Raw genomic sequence first — 20,636 nt, 5'->3', positions numbered from 1 at the left:
GCCCACCAACTAGGAACCTGTAAAATGTAGAAATATCTAATTGCCACTACACACAAAAAGGGAAATGACATTGTTACTGTTATGTGTTTCTTGAGGGTGTTTTACATACAAATACAAAACCCAATCTAATTTTTAAAAAATGCAAAACCTTGCAGGAACAGTCTACTTATGTCAGGGTTAACTATCTTTGGTTTTGAAAAAACGAATGAGGCAGAACGTATATTAGAAATAAACAATTTATTTTGAAAAAGATAAAAAAAAAAAAAAACTACTGCCGAAGGATGCCAGACAGCCGGTCAAGGGCCACAAGCACCCCAATTACATTTTGGCGCAAGTGTGCCACACAATGTTCGACCTCTTGCCGACGCCTCTGTTCCTCTGTGGGTGAGAAAAGTGTGTGGATTAATCAAACAATAGGGAATCCACATTAAAAAAACAAAAACACAACGAAATCACTCCAAAACCAAAATTTTTAAAAAAAGGGGTGCTGCAAAAATTACAAGGCCTATGTAGAAATACCCACAGGTGTGATATGTGTATGTTGAAATCAGCAGGAAGAGGTAAAGGCAAACTGCTAAATCACCAAAAAAGAACCCAAAAATCACGAATAAAGGAACGACACATGATTACATACAAACAGTTTGTAGTTAAAAAAAACGCAAAAGAAAAACATACCGGTAGCCAAAACGGCAGATCCCGAAGTCCCTCCATCTTCATCCTCGGAGGAGCCTTCATTCCCCAAAGAACGGGGCGGGGTTATCACGGACTCCGGGGAGGGGGTAATTGGAAGAGGGGTGGTTGGAGGAGAGGGGGAAGGGGGACGGAGGGGAAGGAGGCCCGACAGTTCCGGGAGAGGCTCTTGGAAGGCTTGGGAGGAGGGGGGAATAGGGGAATTATTTGGGGTGGAGTGTTGGCTGGGGGTGGGTGAGAGTGGGCGGGACCGCCGTCTGGCCGGACGGTGACGGCGTAGTCTTGCCTGTCCCCCTAAAAGATGTCAAACAAATTGTGGTTAGTTTCTGGCCAAATCCTGGCCAAATAACATTTTAAAATCACCCACCACCAACAAAAAACATGCAAATATGAGTAGAATGAATATATCAGAAATAGAGGGAAAACATGGTCATGCAGATATGAGGAGAATTAATAAATAGGACAGACATAAAAACATGCACACGCAGATATGATGAGAATGAAAAAATAGGACAGACATGAAAACATGCACACGCAGTTTGCCCCACAAAGACAAACATGAAAACCACAATACATAACACTTACTTTCCAATATCTGCATGCGAAAGCATGCCAGCAAGCGGGGCGTTCGCCGTTGCAGGTCAGACCACCTGCGCTCCAGCTGGCCGATGTTGCGGCGTGAGCCGAAGGAGCGCAGGCGGGCCCGTGCCTCTTCATACGCGGAACGCTTCTGCCGGTTGGTGATGGGTGGAGGCTGGCTGGTGATACGCCGATCCAGCACCTCCGTTAGCACCAGCAGCTCGCGCCTGGTGAATGCGGAGGCTCTCATGATGGCAATGGTGTTTTTCTTAAAATTCATTTTTGATAAAGTGTGCCAAAAATTTCTGATTGGCTAATGTAGCTTGGAAATTAACAGGAGCAATTTGATTGGTTAGTGTATGAGTCATGTGTTCGACAGGGCCAGAAATCTCTGGAGAGTTATGATAGGCTTGATGCAGTGACATGCGTAAGCAAATTTAAATAAAGAAATGAACCCCGGAAAATATGCGGGGATCCACAGCAATAGAACAATTGTCTCATTGTGGCTAACATGTTTTTTGAGCAATAAAAGCGAATGTTTAAGCCGTACGTATTCTGCGGGTAAACACAAACACGGACAAGAGTAAAGTTTCTTGCATTGTGTTGAAAAAAAAAAACATTAAGCTAATTGATACATTGATTGGCATGATACGATTGATGGAGGTAGGCAGAATAAAGGAGCAGGTAATCGACATCTGACATGGCCACTTCCGGTTTATACTTGTGCGTGCGTTCCCTTCAAGCCATTTCGGGGATGTACGCTCGCTATTTCGCACGCTCGTTAGTTAGAGGAGGGGTCGTCTGAGTTTGGGGAGGATTTTTAGATGCGATCGAAAATACGAGCGAGCCCTTGAATTTAAATATTTTTGTACGTACGCCTAACGTACGTGCGCCCGCTTGCGAGTGGCTCTGAATGAGGGCCTTAGTTAATAAACACTAAGGACCTCATTCAGAGTCGGTCGTTGCGGCCGCACGGTCGTAAGGTAAAAGGGGCCGGATATGCAAATGAAGCGCTCGCAAGTTGCATTGTTAAGATGGGATCGTTAGCTGGACGAGCGAGGGGAGGATGCGGCCGTAAGACTAAAAAAACGCCCCCTTCTCGTTCACATTACACGTCATCTCCGGGCATATAAGGATTAATCGAGACCATCGGAGCTGCTCGCAGACCTTAAGGTTGACCATACCCTCTCTTAAGCACTACGATCAAGTCAGTGTAAAAACCGCCATTGTCACATGTGCCATGATACTACTTATAAAACATAAAACGCCGTGTGCATAGTCAGGCACGCCTGCGTTCAGATCTCCACTCCCCCGTTCACAAGCACCTTCCCCTGTTACCACAAACGCCTCATCCTGTCACTCAAACTAACGACCTGGCCAAGTAGAAGGAGAGAGCAATTTCTGATCGTAATAGCTAGTGTGAATTTTACGCATGCGCAGTTTAGCGAACATTGGTGGCGTACGACCGTGCGGCCGCAACGACCAACTCTGAATGAGGTCGTAAAGGTGCATACACACACAACAATTTTTTTAACGATTATCGTTAATGATATAATTTATCGTCGTTCAATCGTTGAAAAAAAACTTACACTTTCTGAGTTAAAACGATGAACGATTATCGTTCATGCGCGTTCACATTAGTAGTTCAGTTAGACTGACCAACTCAACGGTTTTCATTAAGGGAATATACAAAAATCGTTTGTAGTTCAAAAAAGTCCCTTGAAAAAATGAACGAAAATCGTTTACTAAAATCGTTCATTTACAAAATCGTTGTGTGTGTATACAGCTTAATTATACAAATAATATTTATAAGAATGTAATTGAGTTGCATCACTGACATGGTTTACACATTTCCTAGAGGGAGCACTTTGCGCCATAGACTTACAACAGCCTGGAAATAACTCGTTGGGTTCAGTGTTGTTGAATTTATCGACTAATCTCTCGTTTTTGGCTGCATTAAAAAGATTTTCAGCAGATGCACTTTTTGGCAGAAATAAGTTACTTGCCCTTGGTGAACAGATGTTTAAAAGGATGAATAAACTTCATTAGGAAAAGCTGTACACAGCATGTGTCCTGAGTTGCATCAATATTACTAGCTTACTTTCTTTTAGTGTAATATTTCACAATTTGGAAAATGGGCCCATAGTTCGATCCAATAGTATTTTGTACTGTGTGCAATATTTCAACTGCATAAGATTTGACATTTTCTCTAGTAAATTATAGGATATTATCTTGTTTTCTGCCCTCATCCACTTATTTATAACCTTGGCCATGTGTGTTCATTACCTCATTCTCAAGCCCACTTCTGATCCACTATTTTATAAAAATAGAATACAAACCCAATGGTAATTGGTGTTTAATATGTTTAACAAATAGAAGCTGGAATAGCTAAGATAAGAACTTCTGTCCTTTGGTACCTAAGACCATAATAAAACTGTGAGTGGTACATTGAAGCTATATGACCCAAATACTTGGTGACTATCATGTCATAACTTTGCAGGTACCAACAGTTATGGCCATTAATACTATGCAGAAGTGAAGCAGGAAATTACAGGCTGCGAATAAAATATTTCCTATATACAATTTGTATAGTTTCTGATACTGTATGTACTAAATATTTCTATGCAAAACTGGTTGAAACACAACTTTTACTTCCAGTGAGGAAACTGGAAGTTTGCATGAATAGATTAATTGCTTGAGGGGAACACTGAGAAAATTCCCACTACACTGTGCTCACGAGCAAAGGATTTTAGTGTGACCAGCTCATTTCACCCTTCTGGCATATGTCTTCCCACTTCAGAGATGGGAATATTAAGCTCTCTGCAGGCAGTCCTGTTCACAAAGACTCATAGAAAAATCAGGGAAGATAAATAGACATTAAAAATAATTTAGAAGGACTTTTGTACATATAAGTATATTATAATTATTATAAGGCTCAAATTTAAAGGGGAAATGAATTAAGAATGTGTTGCCTTATGTTAATTTAACATAATATACAGTTCCTTCAACTGTGTGTATAGTTACAATCGCTGTATATTTATGTGCATTGAATATGACTGTCAGTGTAGTGGTGGGATAATCTATTTTGTTATCCAAGGTGAGGTCATCAACTTTACCCTTTGTGTGGTTTTATACAGATGTGTCCAATTATATTTGGGATGGCCTTCAACAGGAAACAATGGTTTGCACTATTGACGGGCATCAGTGCAGTGGCTGTAATACAGTGGGTGGCAAAATTTGGCAGGCCAATATGGGCTCTACGGGTCGCATTGGGGCTGCGCAAAGATCTACTCCCTGCACTGGGTTTGAAAACATTGCTGTTCTCTCTCTCTGCCATCAATGGTGGAGGACCATCGATTTTTGCTAACCATCAAGGGCCTGTGGCCATCTCTATAATATATAATGTTTAATATATTATATAACATTTATTTTGCTTTGCTTTCACCAGAATCAACCCCAATATTGGTAAGGAAACATCCTTTATTACTACCTTCTATTTACATTTCCCCATTATTTCCAAGATCAGTGATAGCCACTTCAATAACAAAAATTATACAAGTACTTGAGCAAACAAAATGGCATATACTATACACTGTATATATTTGAAACGATGCATCTTCAAAATAATATCAATTTATAACTCAAAAGATAATAATATGGATGCATGTAAGAACATGTTACATCACATAGCTCCATATTCTACAATATATTTAATTTGCTTGCTGCTCATTCAGTAAACATATAGGGTTACAGTTTAGCATACAGAATTTCACCCAGATCATTCCAGGAACATACCCTGAACATTTTCCTGCATATTGACAATACTGTCTGTTATCACATGTGAAGAATATTTGATGTGTTATGCATATTGATTTAGTATTATATTAAAATTAATTCAATACTTTACTGTTTACTGTAAACATTGGTCCTTGGGTTACAGCAATACCAAAATAATATTCAGGCATGTAGTTTGGTATGCTTATAACTGAAATTTTATACAGTTAATAAATTAATTAATTTGCCAGCATTCAGGTTGCTCAATGAATTCAATAAATAGTTTATGTCAGTTTTGACATTAACATGAATGTTTTTTTTTCCTTTTTACAGTAAGGCTGGCCACACACATAACGATATTTTACCCGATCTGGACGATTCCGGCACATTGGACCGACAGATTGTGTAAAATATGGCCAAATCCTGAGTAAATTGTGAGTCCCCACTCACGATCACGATGCAATGCGCGTCCCCGCTGGTCGCACATCGCATCGTCAGATCTGCCGTGCAGTAGGGCAGATCTGACAATCTAGGACACGATGCACTGTGAAAGTCTGACTGCAGGAGAGATCATATGAAGATTGGACACCAAATCGTGTACAGATCGTGTGGAGATCGTGTGCAGAGTTGCCGGGGAGAGTTTCAAGGGAAATCGTACACAAATCGTACACATCGACTGATCGTGTGCAGATCGCCATGTGTGTGGCCAGCTTAAGATTGCATGTATCAGAGTTTTAATAGTATCATTTGTTTATAATTTTCATTATAATGTATTGAATCAAACACCATATAGCACCTTATTACCAAAATCGTAAGATTCAAACTTGTGCATACAGAAGCAAACATCTGTTTTTCTACTGTTCACTTGATTAAACAAATAAGCTACTAATTGTGTATATATGATTTCAGTATATGACATCAAAAATGTACAGATGGATTTAGCTGTCAGTCTAGAACAGATAATATTTGCTTAATCTTTAGCTGTAAAAATTGCATTCAGTGCAGCAACACCAAAATGTAAACTGTTTTATTTTACTGTATAACAATATATAGGGGGAGATTCAATTATCCATGGTAATTTATCACTGGCTAATTGATCGCCAGGGGCTATTCAATTAGCGCTACTTAATGGGGATTTCTTTTCTGGTGTCATGAGACCCGAAAAGTCAGAGGTTACCTCCCTTTTTCATAAGGGCAAAAAGCAATGGGTGTGGCCCCGTTGCTGCCCTAATGGCATCTGTAGTCGGCTTTTGGGGTGCCTGGAAGGGCATTCTGTAGCCTGGAGAGGAGCCCAGCTCAGAGATTCCTGCTCCTAGCCCCTTCTTCTGTGACATCATATGTGCTACGGTCGGGGGCTGGCCCAGGGTTCCCTGCTACATCGTTGAGTATACTGTATATGCTCAGCTCTTGTTCCCTACAAGAAACAGCAAAAGGTATTCCCCAGCACTCAGAATGAAATCATCAATAAGATTTGTAAAACTACATGGTGGTAGATAATTCAGAGATCTCAGTTGCGTATATTTGCCGGCGAAGGCTCTTTGGGGTTCTGCACCCCAGATTTTTACAAAGTATTTAGAGACCTCCAGTATTCTGATTTTTGTATAGAATAACCCCTCCCCTACATGCACCTGAGTGATATTACCGAAGTGATTGAGCAGCTACCAATATGTATTGAAGCTCTTGTTCCCTATAATCATTATGTGCCTCATTCAGAGCCACATACAATGCCAATGTTCACATAGCTGAGCATTTTTTTTTGCAACTGAACATATGCGCACAAAGGTGCTGTTGCGATTGGGACAGCTGGTATCAGAAATGTTGCAGAAAGGTGATGGGCAGTCCTGGGCACTGACTGGTAGGTGGCTAGAGATGCATGCAAATATGGTCCGTCCAGTGGGCGTGTTATGGGTGTGTCGCAGGCATGTCAATGCTAACGGTTGCGTTCATAGAAGTACAGAAGCAAACATAGGAGGCCATGGTCAGATGGAGAAATTGTACCTGCCATAGGGCTGGTGCAAGTTTCGATGGTTCGACCGATGGTGGCGTATAAGGACACAGCAATCGGTATTACACGGATGCTAAAAGTGAGCAACTCAGACTTCGCACATTCAGCTGAATGGATGGACACAAGGGAAGTAGTTTGTAGCGGCATTTGCATAAACTCGCAGACAGGCGGACACCAATAGACGCTGCTGTCTGTGCTTTTGCGTGCGACGCAGAATCAGGCACTGCAGGCGTTAAATAATCATTATCTCTGAAGTGGGTTAATCATTAAATCTTTCTTAAAGGTTTTTATTAGGCTACTAAAGAGATGTTCTCTAAATGTGCTTGTGTCTTACTATGAATATGTAAATGTGATGAATAAGATATTTTCTCATATGTAAGCCAGATGCCTGTGTATACAATTTATTTGATAATCTGATTATGTAACTGTTCTAATTTTAGACATAAAGATGTTTTCATATGAGGCCAAGAGAACAACTGTCAGCCTACAGTTGTCATTATCATTAAGAGCCTATTGAGACAAGATGGGATTTCAATGGGGCCTATTCATCATCACTTAACTGCTTTTATTACCAACTTATCATGTCCAATTGTAATTTCTAAGTAATGGACCCATTCATTAACTAGGTAACTGGTTACAATTCTCCCCCAATAGTCTTCACAGTCCCAATACTTTACTATGTCATTCATCAAGTACCGAAAAAGCATTTTTTTTGGAACTTGGTAGTGTTACTGTATGCCATCCAGAGATGGCATACAGGACCTCATTCAGAGTCGGTCGAAGCGGCCGCATGGTTGTACGCCACCGATGTTCGCTATACTGCGCATGCGTAAAGTTTGTAATGCGCGTGCGCAAACTAGCCGCTACGATCAGAAATTTCTCTCTCCTTGAACACCGCCAGGTCGGTAGTTTGAGTGACAGAATGAGGCGTTTGTGGGTGGTAACAGGGGAAGGTGCTTGAAAATGGGGGAGTGGAGATCCGAACGCAGGCGTGCCTAATTATGCGAACGGCGTTTTGTGGGAGTGCATACGGTTTATGGGAGTGTATAATTAACAAAGTAGCGTCATGGCACATGTGATATGGGAGGTTTTTACACTGACATGATCGTAGAGCTTAAGAGAGGGTATGGTCAACCTTAAGCTCTACGACCAGTTTCGATGGTTGCAGATGGTCTCGATTAATCCTTATATGCCCGGAGATGACGTGCAATGCGTACAAGAAGGGGGCGTATTTTTTTGTCTTCCGACCGCTTCCTCCCCTTGGTCGGCCAGCTACCAATCCGAACTTATGGACGCAACTTGCGAGGGAATCATTTGCATATACGGCCCCTTTTCACGTACGACCGTGCGGCCGCTTCGACCGACTCTGAATGAGGTCCACAGTCCCCAGAATTTGTTCACAAGCTGCCGTTTAGTCTCCATTTTTGTATTAATACAGTCCTTGTCATAATTCTGCACTTATTAGTGCTTAGAACATGTATTTTGCAAAGATTTACACAGATTTATATTCACTATTTCAGGGCACCGGCAGAAGCTGGAAGAACAGGGTAAGCATTTTACGGAACGCTACAGTGAATTGGAGCTTATACGGAGGCAGAGTATTAGGGTGCAGCCCAATCCAAATCCACGGCCCACACTTACTAACCCAAATCCATTTAGCAACCAAGCTCAAACACAAATACAAGGTAAGAAGCAAAATCACATTTTGCTCTTTTATGTATAGTGTCATGTCATGTTATACTGTTTTTGGCTATAATACTGCTTAGATTTAGTAGATCTGTCAAGCTTTCACACTTTGCAAAGTAATAGCAGATGCTATATATTCTCTGGAAAAGTATTCCTTTAAGAGTAAAAAAGATGTGAATCTAACTGAACCAAAAAAATCACCCATTTGTACAATGCTGCTAGTTCTACAATGACCTGCCCCCACTTTCTCCATACAAACAAATAGAACTGTATTTTTATAGCTTCCTATTAGCCAATCAATTCACTGACCATATTCACTGGTCGGTAACAAAAATAATAGTCCATCCGTCAACAGTCCCCTAAATGCCCACATCTGAAGTGGGACAGACAATCCCAGGGATCTATTATGGGCGTTATTTATCTTTTTTCTTTTGGGTGCTATCATGTTCAAATCTCAGAAAGAGTTATCAGACATCTATGTGGAAATCAAATTAAAACAAATGTAAAAGTCAAACAAAATGAATGAATAAAGCAAAAAAAATATTCTTACAAATGTAATGTATACCTTAGGTATACATGCATGTCATCACCTGCTCACTGTTAAAGTCAGCACTCACACTGGCTTACCTCAAAACACTACAGGATTCTGGCCCCAATTCTGAGCCACCCAATACTGTGCATGTGCCCACATTTAGTGATTTTTTTTCCACTTAGTACACACAAATTAGGGTGGTACGCATCTCAGTCATTTCTGTGCAGCCTCTAAATAGGATTTTCATGGTGGTATCTGGGTGACAATGATGTGAATGTACACAGAGAACTACTTCTTCAACCTTCACTGAGAGATCCCGGAGGGGAGGTACAAGGGGAAAGTGTGTGATATGCTTCATCATGCCATGCTATGAAACTACCACGTCATCGTGCAGCAGGGGGTGGGACCATGATGACACGATTCACATTAGTTTCAGTTATTAAGACCCTGCCAACTTACCTAACTCTAGGACTGTAGGTGGGATCTGGTAGATTTGGCTACTGTCCTTGGAGTCTCACAGACAGGCCCATAGAAAGCTGTTCTGGGCCCCGGTACTTGTAAGGGGCGTGGCCTAACAGCGGAAGGTGTGGCCATGTCCCGCTTAGGAAAACAAGACATTTGTGCAGTACTGCACGCTAAACAGTGGGTGCTATGAGCCCCTTAGCCAGGGGCAATTTGGGGGGGGGAGGGGGGTAGTGTTATTGCTCCCCCCTGCACAGGCAGAGGAGACTTATGCTGCTACTCAGCAGCAGCAGCCTTCCTGGCTCACTGCAGCCCAGCTTGCAGCTGCTTCTGAGAGGTAAGAAGGAGGGGGTCAGCGGCAGCAGACCCGGGCCCATGACGGTCTCCAACAAGCCCGGGCCCAGAAAATTAGTAACCGCCCTCCCCCTCTTCTCACCTCTTGGCAGCCGTGCTCACAGATATTCTGGAAGAGTAGGCAAGTGTGTAAATTAGATACCTGTATTGTAAGAGCTAATGGTTCTGATCTCAATATAAAAGGTGTCACGAAATGTAGGGGAGTAAATAAATTATGTTTCTATAGAATGACTTAATACATTGTACCACTGAACAATGTAGGGACCAAATAGATTCTTCTAATGCAAAAATGCTCTGAAGATTGTTACACATAATACAGGTCAGGCTGTAGGTCATTTGCAGCAATTACATCATTTTGCATCAATTATCCCACACTGCTTCCTCATGACCAAAATAGGTTTGTTGTTTTTGTGGTAGTGTAACTCTTAACAGTATTTTGAAATTGGAAACAAGGGGTTTTTCATTTGTATGGGAAATGCCCCAAGGGTAGAAGTAGTTGGCATGCAATTAAACAGAACACTGCCAAGTTGTCATTGCAAATCCAGCACCACTGAATGGGAAGCATGTGAATGTGTGTGCATCAATGTGTTTATAAGTGCTCATGTATTTATATGTAGAGCGTTCTGCTCCTGTGGTCACACTAACAGCAAAATTTTGTTAAGTGGGGCCCACAATGTTTTCTCCTGTGGGAAGGGAGCACTTCATTTGGTCAATGGGACTGAATGAGTCATTGTTTTCCCTGAAGGCCTACCATGAGAACAAATTCTAATCTATAAGTACATCACTATATCTAGTTGTAGCAATACACTGTTTCCTGATGAGTCTATTCATTATCTCTTAATTTCTACAAAAGTAGGTAAAATTAACATTTTCACCTACTTTTGTAGAAATTAAGTATTGATTATAAAGGTAATGCTGCAGATATCTCCTGCTTTCCCTTTAGTCCCGATCTGGCCCGCAGTCCCCATACCATTTTACGGGCACCAATATTCATCAAGCTCCAAATACACTACATTTTCGGAGTTTGACAGATGGAACCTTTGTTTGTTCCCGGACCCATAGGAAGGAGGTCTGGGGTTGCAAAGAGGGATCCAATCAGATCAACTCCTGTACAACTCCTCCACCAACGCCCGATTCGTTGTGCGCATTCGTGAACCCAAGTAGATGCATGCGGACTAACACCTAGGCTTATGCAACACAAATGGGTGTGGATAGATAGATAGATAGATAGATAGATAAGATATATGATAGATAGATAGATAGATAGATAGATAGATAGATAGATAGATAGATAGAGAGAGAGAGATATGTGTACAAGTCTAGGCAACAGTGTGCATGTGCCTTCCATACTGATTACAGATCTTGGGCATAATACAACACTTACAACATGAGAAATGTGTGGCTACTTAGGACCATGGACCTCATTCAGAGTCTCTTGCTAGATGCGATCACTCGCCCCCAGCGTATGCAAATTTGTCAAAGTGATGCCACGGGAAGCGATTGCTCGCCAAGGCATAAGCACGCCCACTATGTTTTAGCGAGCACCTAGCTTACGCCCAATCGCCCAGGCAGAGCCGCCCACCAGCACACGTCATCTCCAGGAAGTGTATTAAAACACTGGTACATCGAGGACAATCGGAAGCGATCGCAGCGCTTGTGGTTGCCTTACCATACCGCAAGCACTGCGAGGACTTCAGTGTAAAAAACAGGCATGTGACATGTATTATGACGCTGCGTGTTAATTATGCATGCCTCTAAAATGGCGTTGAAACACTCAGGCACGCCTGCATTCGCACCTCCACTCCCCCGTTATTAGTGCCCTGCCCCTGTTACCACCCACAAACGGCCTCTCCTGTCACTCATTTCACTGGGCTGTCTTTGTTGGGCGAGCGAGCGGCCTGCGATCGCACAGAGTAGTTCGCGCATGCGCAGAACGAAGCATGCGCATGCGTGTACGCAAACCATTGGGCCACTTGCGAGCGCACAGCGCTAGCGAGAGACTCTAAATGAGGTCCTATGTTCCTTGATGCCAATAATACATTAAGTATATTAGCTGAGAATAAGGTGTCATGAATTTACACTATAACAATAAAGAGTATAATGCTACTTTTACATAGAATGCCTGATTACTCTGTTTCTACATTCACATAATTTCATTATGTAAAAGGTCTTTATTTTTCTGACTTCCGTGAGTGTCAATATTGTTGGCAGCACTGGAATTAATAGATTATTTTAAGAGAAAATGAAGATCAGATGCAATATGTTATAAAAGAGAAAAAAAGGAAAAGTGAGTAGCTATTTGAGGACAGAGGGGCTGATTCACCATTGCATGCAGGTCCATTGTTCTGGACAGAATTTTCATATTCACACTGATATTAACCCTTTGAAAAAACCGTCACATGACGGAGAAACTAGTCAGGGACTTTTTATTATTACCCATCTACTGCTTGACTATGACACTGTTTCCATCTGGAGGGATTGTGTTCCTGCTTTGAGTATCACAGCACAGCGGACCTCACTACAAGGTGTATGGCACTATCCTTTGTGGCTCCTGTGATTCATATCTGCAGCTGGACCAGGAGCCGGATTGCTGATTTTCGCCTGGTTAGGAGACGCTACACAGCGGACAGCTGTTACCCCCCAGAATCAATGCAGCTGTAATCAGTGCTGCACATGCGCCGCTTTTGTGAACGTAATGGCGCATGCGCAGCAGTGATTACAACTGCGGTAAGTTAGTGCAGATAGGGAAAAGTATCGCAAAAATGACAGCTTTTCGGAATAGAGACTTATGGAGAGGAGGAGTGATGAATTCCTCCGGTACTTAGGTAGAACTCCATGCAAGTTCTAAACCTAATTACCTCCATCGAGTTTTTAGTTATGATGAATAGACCCCATTGTGACTAGTGAGAAAATAACACATGAAAATAAAGCAGACATATGAAAAGAAGAAACTAATAACAGTAAAAACTTGAGACGAGGGTGGGTCTGTTGTGAATTGTGGGGGTCATTCAGAGCCGCTCGCGAGCGCAGGACGCTTGCAAGCGGGTCGATGGTGCCGAATTGCGCATGTGCACGATGGAGGGAGCTCCGTCGTGCGCATGCGCGAGACCCGAATAACGACAGCCAAGCCGTCGTTATGGGTCTCGCACCAAAGGGGGCGTGCTGTCGATGTTGATTGACAGCACGCCCCCTTTGGTGGGCATGCCAGGGGCGTGGCTGCCAGACGGAGGCGTTCCCTTGGGAACGCCTACCGTCTGAGTCCGGCCCCACTGACATCAGTAGTGATGTCAGTGGGAGTGATTTTGGCTCTGATAGAGCCAAAATCACTCCAGGGCTTGCGGTCACCGAGACCCTACCGCAGGGTCTCGTCGCAAGCCCGATGGTCGCGATGGTCTTAACCATTGCGACCATCTTTTTGGCCGCTCGCATATGCTGTGGGTGGCCACCCACAGCTATGCGAGCGGCCAGGAGGCCGCTCCATTTTCAGGTAGGAGGGCACTGATTCAGAGCGAGCGCTCTGGTCAGAGCGTCCGGCTCTGAATCAGGCCCTCTGCCTCCTAACGATAATGCAAGCTACAATATTGGCGCTGCCATAGGCAGCTATGGCAGCGCTAATTGACCCAGGTATTACTAAAATGACATGTCATTTACCGTCAGCTGTCTTATCCAGCACTGGCATCCGCACCTCTAGCTGCCGTTATCTGCTTCTCCTCACTTGAAGACTAGTGAGAAGTAGGAAGTGATATTTCTGTAACATTTGTCCGGTTGTCAAAGTTTAGAAAAAAAAGACATTCTCACTGCTGCAGCTGCACGGGAGAATAGGGATGGCCTTCGGTAGGTTACCCATCAATGGTCACCATCAATGGTACCATTGGTGGATGACATTGATGGCATGAAACCATCGGCTGTAAACCATGGATGGTTTCATCAACCTATGGTCATCCGTGTTTTAATACTGGCCAGGCAGCGGGCCAATCAGGAAGTGGGAACGGGCTTCGCAGATTGTTTCGGGAGTGGAGCTAAGCTGCATGCCACAGCACATGGAGGGGGAAAAAACAAACATTGGATTACTTCCATTGATTGCTAAACAATCGACCATTGGTGGTTAACCATCAATATTTGTAAACCATTGATGGTCGATGGCCAAGAGAGACAGGAGAGAGAAGAGGAGGGGTGTGGGGAGAGAGGAGGTGGAGCAGCTGGAAAGTGGAGTATCTCCATGCCCGGCCCCGTGGCAACCCTGCTTCGGACGACCCAGTACATATACTTGTGCCTCACAAATATTTTAGAGTAGGTTGAGCCGCCCCCGTGCCCCTCTTTCTGGCGCCTAATGTATACAAGGTAAAAAAAATGAATGCAGATGTTGATGCCAAGGGTAAGGAGTGCCCTACTCGAAAGAGAGCTTAAAATCACAGGGCTCAGCTGAGGCGAGAGCAGTGAGTGTGGCTCAGAATGGAGATTGAGGCAGTAGAAGGGCTATACCAGTATGCATAGTATAGATGGGTATAGGAAAGGCTCTACTAAAAGTATAGGATTTCAGATAGCTTATAAAGATTTGAAGTCTTGGAGAAAGTCTGATCAGGAGAATTCCATAAGTGAGACGCGACACAGAGAAGTTTTGAAAGCAGGAGTGGGATTCAGAAATTAAAGGGCTTGAAAAATGTATGAGGGGTGTTGCTGTTGAGGGCTTTGTAGGTTAGATATTTGTATTAGATCCTGGAGGATATGGCACTCTCAGCTGTATGTTGGGAAATATTGGTGTGGGCAGCTGAATAGCAGAGGCTAAAAAAGGAGATGCGAGAAAGTGAGATAGGCATTTGTACACAAACCACTAAAGCAGTTGTGATGCAAAGGAGAGGCGATAAATAGGGCAGTAGTTGGATAGGTTCCTTCCGAATTATGAGATAAGAAAGTGTTTAGGGCTCTATTTACTACAATCCGCATTGGTAATGCAGATTGCAGTGTGATATTACCGAGTGAATTTGCATTGCGAATTCAGCAATATCACAGGGATTTACTACAAATCCCTTGCAGGGACAGAGCTTGCGAGAAAACTCTGTCCCTGCGAATCCCTTCAGCACACTAGTCACGGTATTTTAGCAAAAAAATACTGTGACAAGTGCCCCATGCATGCACCGACCGGCCGCCGCTGCTACCCTCCCCCCCAGCGCTAAGCCCCGCCCCCATCACCAAGCCCCGCCCCCACTATCGCGGACCCCCCGCGACCTTCCCTCTCCCTTAATTACACTTATCTGCATGATTCAGGCTCCGGTGATGTCCTCCATGTCCTCCGGTCAGCTGACATCCCATACTGCACTGGGACCCTGTCAGGTGACGACTGGACCGCAGTACAGCATGGGAGACCAGCTGACTGGAGGGAGGACATCACCGGAGCCCCGATCACTGGTCCCTGAAGTCAGGTAAGTTTGGGGGTTTTTTACTTTTTTTTTTTACTTTTTTTTACAGTGAATCAGCGTGTGGTCTGTTTAGACCACACAGCTTATCACTGGGGCCGGCTCCGGGCTCTGCTCTGCCTGTTATAGTGGAGCAGGAGTTCGGTAACCGGGGGAAACCCTGGATAATGCCACCTAGAGGTGGCGTTATTATCACAGGGCTTCCCCCGGTATTTTTTCACAATTTATTTTTAGTAACTTTGGCCAGATCACATTTCCCATTACAATTATGGTAAATGCGATCTGATTACTAAAAATATGTGATACTTAGGGGTTGGAGTAAAATTTTACAAATTCTACTCCAATTGCCCTTTAGTAACTGTAGGTGATACTAAAATAATGTGAAAAGGGTGTGAAAACACCCCTTTTCACTTTATTTTAGTAAAAATAATGTTAATAAATAGAGCCCTATAGGAGGAGGGAAATGTGCTGGAAGAGACACAGGTTGCAGAGCTGAGCTATAGGCAGGCATGCAGTAAAAGACTAGGTAAGGAGATGACAGTAGAGACTAGTGTTAAGGGGGCTAATTGTGGAGTGAGATGAGACAAGTTCAGAGACTACATCCCTAGGCTACAGTGAACTGAACTGAGGGTGGGGCTTCTGCAGTGAGGATATATCTTTTTAAATGTTGTAAATATTGCAGTAGATATCAGTCATGGGTTGGGAGAGTAGGTGATAGTGCATGTAGGTAGAGAGGAGAGTTCGAGGTATCAGAAACCATGAGGGTTTACACAACTGGGTGGATAATAGAGAAGTAAATTAGGTTTGCTTGGCTAGTAATAGGGCAGCATTGTAAGATTAAAGGATGAATTTGAATAGAAGGAAGTCAGTTTTGGAGCAAGATTTCCCCTAGTGACACACAGCAGTGCGGGAACATTTTTGCAGGTAATGAGTTTGTTTGGTGTGCCAGGCTAATGTTTGGATTACTGAAGGCTATAAGTGGTAGCCGGAACTGCTTTAACTAGGGTTCAAGTGAGTATACTGTTGTAGATAGCCAGGTCAGGGTAAGCTGGTAGCTATATGAGAGAGGAATAGTATTCGTTAAGATGAGAAAGGTATCAGATCGATAGCATTTTGATGTCACTGTGTGTATGTGGATTTAGGTTCAAGGGAGACCATGAGAAAGAGTGAGGCTGAACACTAGGATTTTGTAGTCAGAGAGTTGGAAGGCTGAGTTGGAGAAACTAAAGATGAAGTTGAAGTGAAGGAAGAAAAGTTCAAGGAAGTCTCATCATAGTGGGTGGAAGATGAAGTCTACTGGGAGAAACCAAATGAGGAACTAAGATAATGACATTTTGTGGAAGTTTTATTCCCATTGACAAGAGTGGCTGTCCATAAGAACGTTAAGGAGGGATTCAACGTTACTTAGGGGGGGATTCAATTAGGTATGGGGTTTACCCCACAATTCAACGTGTTGCTCGATTCAATTAACTGCGGGAACCCCACACACTAAGCCCCAGAGGCAGGGGCAGAACTATGGGAGACAATGGAGTCGCCTGCCACCAGCTCCTATGTCCACAACATATTCACCCCACTTAGGGCTGGCACATGAGAAGCCACCACACACTAGTGGAGAGCTCTGTGTCAGACCATCAGCTGCTGCCTTTGTCTATCTATAGCCTGTTTGGATGCAAATTGCTACATTAGTGTCAGTGGCTGTAATGGGGGGGCACCAAATTATAACTTGCCTCCGGGCATCTGGGATGAATTTACGCCACTGCCCAGAGGGTGAATTATTCCTTGCAGCCTCAGGAGGTGCGAGGGAAAATCTGCATTACAATGCAGACTCTGCACTTTATTTAACATTTTGGAAAACCTATAAATTCCAGCTCTTTGTGTGGAATCTTTGGGTTAGTGCGCATTAACCCATGATTTACCACGCAGGGCAAATAATTGAATAGCTCTGGGCGTGAAACCCAGAGCTATTCCCCAGAAGGTAAACCTGGCACCTAATCGAATTCCTCCCGAAGTGTAAGAATCAGTAGGTCAAAGAATAGGAAACTGAGCCATGCAGCAAAGGTCTCAAGGGAATGGAAGACTGGACCTGGGTTGCAACAAATTACAGCATCACAAAGGTTGAGTTGGCAGAAGAGATGGTTTATGTAGATTTCAAAGGAAGTGGAGGTAAGGGAAATTTTTGTGGGTTTGACTCAGAATTCATGCTGCATGGAGAAATTATTATGCTTTTTCCACCACGCTGTATATGTCCTGGTCTAGGATTGTGGCTGAGGGACAGACCCATGGGAGAGATTTACAAGAAATGTAGTACCAGAGGAGCTATGCTAAGTTTCTACAAGGTCAGGGAAAAACAGGAGATATGGTAAGAACTTACCTTTGTTATCTCCGTTTCTACGAAGTCCTTAGGGTCCACAGGGATACCTTGGGTATAGGTCTTGGCTCCACAGCCATGGGCACCACAGAGTTAAAGATGTCCTCCCAGGATGCACTGGGCCCCCTCCTATACCCCGCCCCCAGGCCAAGGCACCTCAGTTTTAGTATCAAGCCATAGGCCGGGAGAGAGGAAAAAGGAAGAAGAAAGTCTGGAACACACAAGATTCACATTCTCATAGAAAAGGGAGACAGAAACTGGTGACCAGAACACCCCCCCACAGAAGCACAGGGCATCAGGGCGGGCGCCCTGTGGACCCTAAGGACTTCGTAGAAACGGAGATAACAAAGGTAAGTTCTTACCATATCTCCTGTTTTCTACCTCAGGGTCCTTAGGGATCCACAGGGATACCTTGGGGATGTCCCAAAGCAGTATCCTTCAAGGGAGGGGACGCTCCTGTGCTGAGAGGAGAATCCGCCGCCCGAAGGAAGCATCCTGAGAAGCAAATGTGTCAAAGGCGTAATGCTTGACGAAAGTATGGACAGAGGACCACGTGGCCGCCTTACAAAGCTGAAGAGCTGAGGCGCCACGTCGAGCTGCCCACGAAGGTCCCACAGATCTTGTAGAATGAGCTTTCACAGAGGGTGGCACTGGGAGTCCCTCGTGAGTGTATGCCTCAGAGATCGCCATGCAGATCCAGCGCGCCAAAGTCTGTTTATTGGCAGGCCAACCCCTCCTATGAAATCCATATAGGACGAACAAAGAGTCCGATTTTCTCAAAGAACTGGTACGGTCCACGTAAATCCACAGAGCCCGTACCACATCCAAAGAAGCTTCACCAGCTGAGAGATCAGATGAATTAAAGGCTGGGACCACAATTTCCTCGTTAATGTGGAAACTAGACACTACTTTAGGAAGGAATTCGGGACGGGTACGAAGTACCGCCCTGTCCGAATGAAAAATTAGAAATGGGGGACGACACGAAAGAGCCCCCAAATCCGACACCCTTCTGGCTGAAGCAATAGCCAGAAGGAACACTGTTTTTGCCGTAAGCCATTTCAGATCCACAGAACCCAGAGGTTCAAATGGAGGATCCTGTAGCGCCTTCAGGACCACAGCCAGATCCCATGGAGCTACCGGATGGACATAGGGAGGCTGGATGCGAAGGACACCCTGCATAAAGGTACGGCTATCAGGCCGCGTGGCAATCCTTCGTTGAAACAAAACCGACAGGGCAGAAACATGCACCTTCAGTGAAGCAAGGCGTAGACCTAAATCCAAGCCTGCCTGAAGGAAAGCCAACACTCTCGATATTCTAAACTCGCGAGGATCGTACGCTTTAGGGCGACACCACTCAAAATAGGTATGCCACACCCTGTGGTAAATTCTAGCTGAAGCCGGCTTACGAGCATGTAACATGGTATTGACCACCGCTCTAGAGAAACCCTTGGACCTCAAGAGGGAAGCCTCAAGAGCCACGCCGTCAAAGGTAGCCGACTCAGGTCCGGGTAGAGACAAGGACCCTGAGACAATAGGTCCGGCCTCTGAGGTAACAGCCAAGGAGTGTCGATGGATAGACACTGGAGATCCGAGTACCAACTCCTTCTGGGCCACGCCGGGGCCACCAGCAGGATCTTGCCTCCTTCCTGCCTGAACTTTCGAATTACTCGAGGCTGCAGGGAGAATGGAGGAAACAGGTACGCGAATTGGAAGTTCCACCGTGCCGACAGAGCGTCCACCAGGAGAGCTCCCGTGTCTCTTGTTCGGGATCCGTACGCCCACAGCTTGCGGTTGTGTCTGGAGGCCATGAGGTCTATTTCGGGAAGACCCCACTTGTCCACCAGGAGTTGGAACACCTCCTGGTGAAGAGACCATTCCCCCGGGTGTACATCGTGGCGACTGAGGAAGTCCGCCTCCCAGTTCAGCACACCCGGAATGAAGACGGCTGAAATGGCCAGCAGATTGCCTTCTGCCCAAGTCAGAATGCGAGACACCTCCTTTAGAGCCGCTTGGCTTCGAGTTCCTCCCTGACGATTTAGGTAAGCCACCGTGGTGGCGTTGTCTGACTGAACCTGCACAGGTTTCCCTAGCAGGAACGATCTTGCATGTTGCAGCGCCCTGAACACTGCTGGAATTTCCAATATATTGATTGGCAGGTTCGATTCCTCCGACGTCCACCGGCCCTGGAAGACATGCGGGCCTGTCACAGCGCCCCAGCCCCGAAGGCAAGCATCCGTTGTTAGAAGGACCCAATCCGAAATCCAAAACGGACGTCCCCTGCTGAGATGAGACTTTTGTAACCACCACGTCAAAGACAGGCACACCTCCGGAGTGAGCCTGATCATCTGCGTCTTTATTCGATGGGGATTTCTGTCCCATCTGGACAGGATCAACATTTGTAGAGTCCTGGAGTGGAACTGGGCATACTCCACCATGTGGAACGTTGACACCATGGATCCCAGTAACTTCATCGCCGAGAGAAGAGACACTCGGCGACTGCTTAGAACATTGCGTATCTTGGACTGCAACAGGGCTATCTTTTCCTCCGTCAAAAAGATCCTCTGTTGCTGAGAGTCCAACAATGCCTCGAGATGGACCATTCTCTGAGAAGGAATTAGAGAGGACTTCTTCCAGTTCACTATCCAGCCGTGAGCCGATATTGTCAGTTGTAGATGGCTGCAAAGGACTTGTGGCGACCCTGCCAACAACAGAAGGTCGTCCAAGTAAGGTAACAGGCGAACTCCCTGCAACCGCAGGTGTGCCGCAATGGCC

At 44.7% G+C, this 20,636-nt stretch overlaps 1 protein-coding gene across 1 annotated transcript in view; it reads left to right on the top strand.

Annotated features, from left to right (window-relative positions):
* RUNX3 (RUNX family transcription factor 3) overlaps positions 1-20,636 on the top strand; it is a 77,203-nt gene that overhangs the window by 31,708 nt on the left and 24,859 nt on the right. The window contains exon 4 of the mRNA XM_088460580.1: positions 8,569-8,733. Coding sequence (XP_088316706.1) covers positions 8,569-8,733 — 165 coding nt within the window. The remainder of the gene's footprint in view (positions 1-8,568; positions 8,734-20,636) is intronic.

This window comes from Taudactylus pleione, unplaced genomic scaffold (genome assembly GCF_031769625.1).
Source record: "Taudactylus pleione unplaced genomic scaffold, aTauple2 ptg000007l, whole genome shotgun sequence".
Taxonomy (NCBI): Eukaryota; Metazoa; Chordata; class Amphibia; order Anura; family Myobatrachidae; genus Taudactylus; species Taudactylus pleione.
This window is presented reverse-complemented; position numbering and strand designations above follow the sequence as displayed.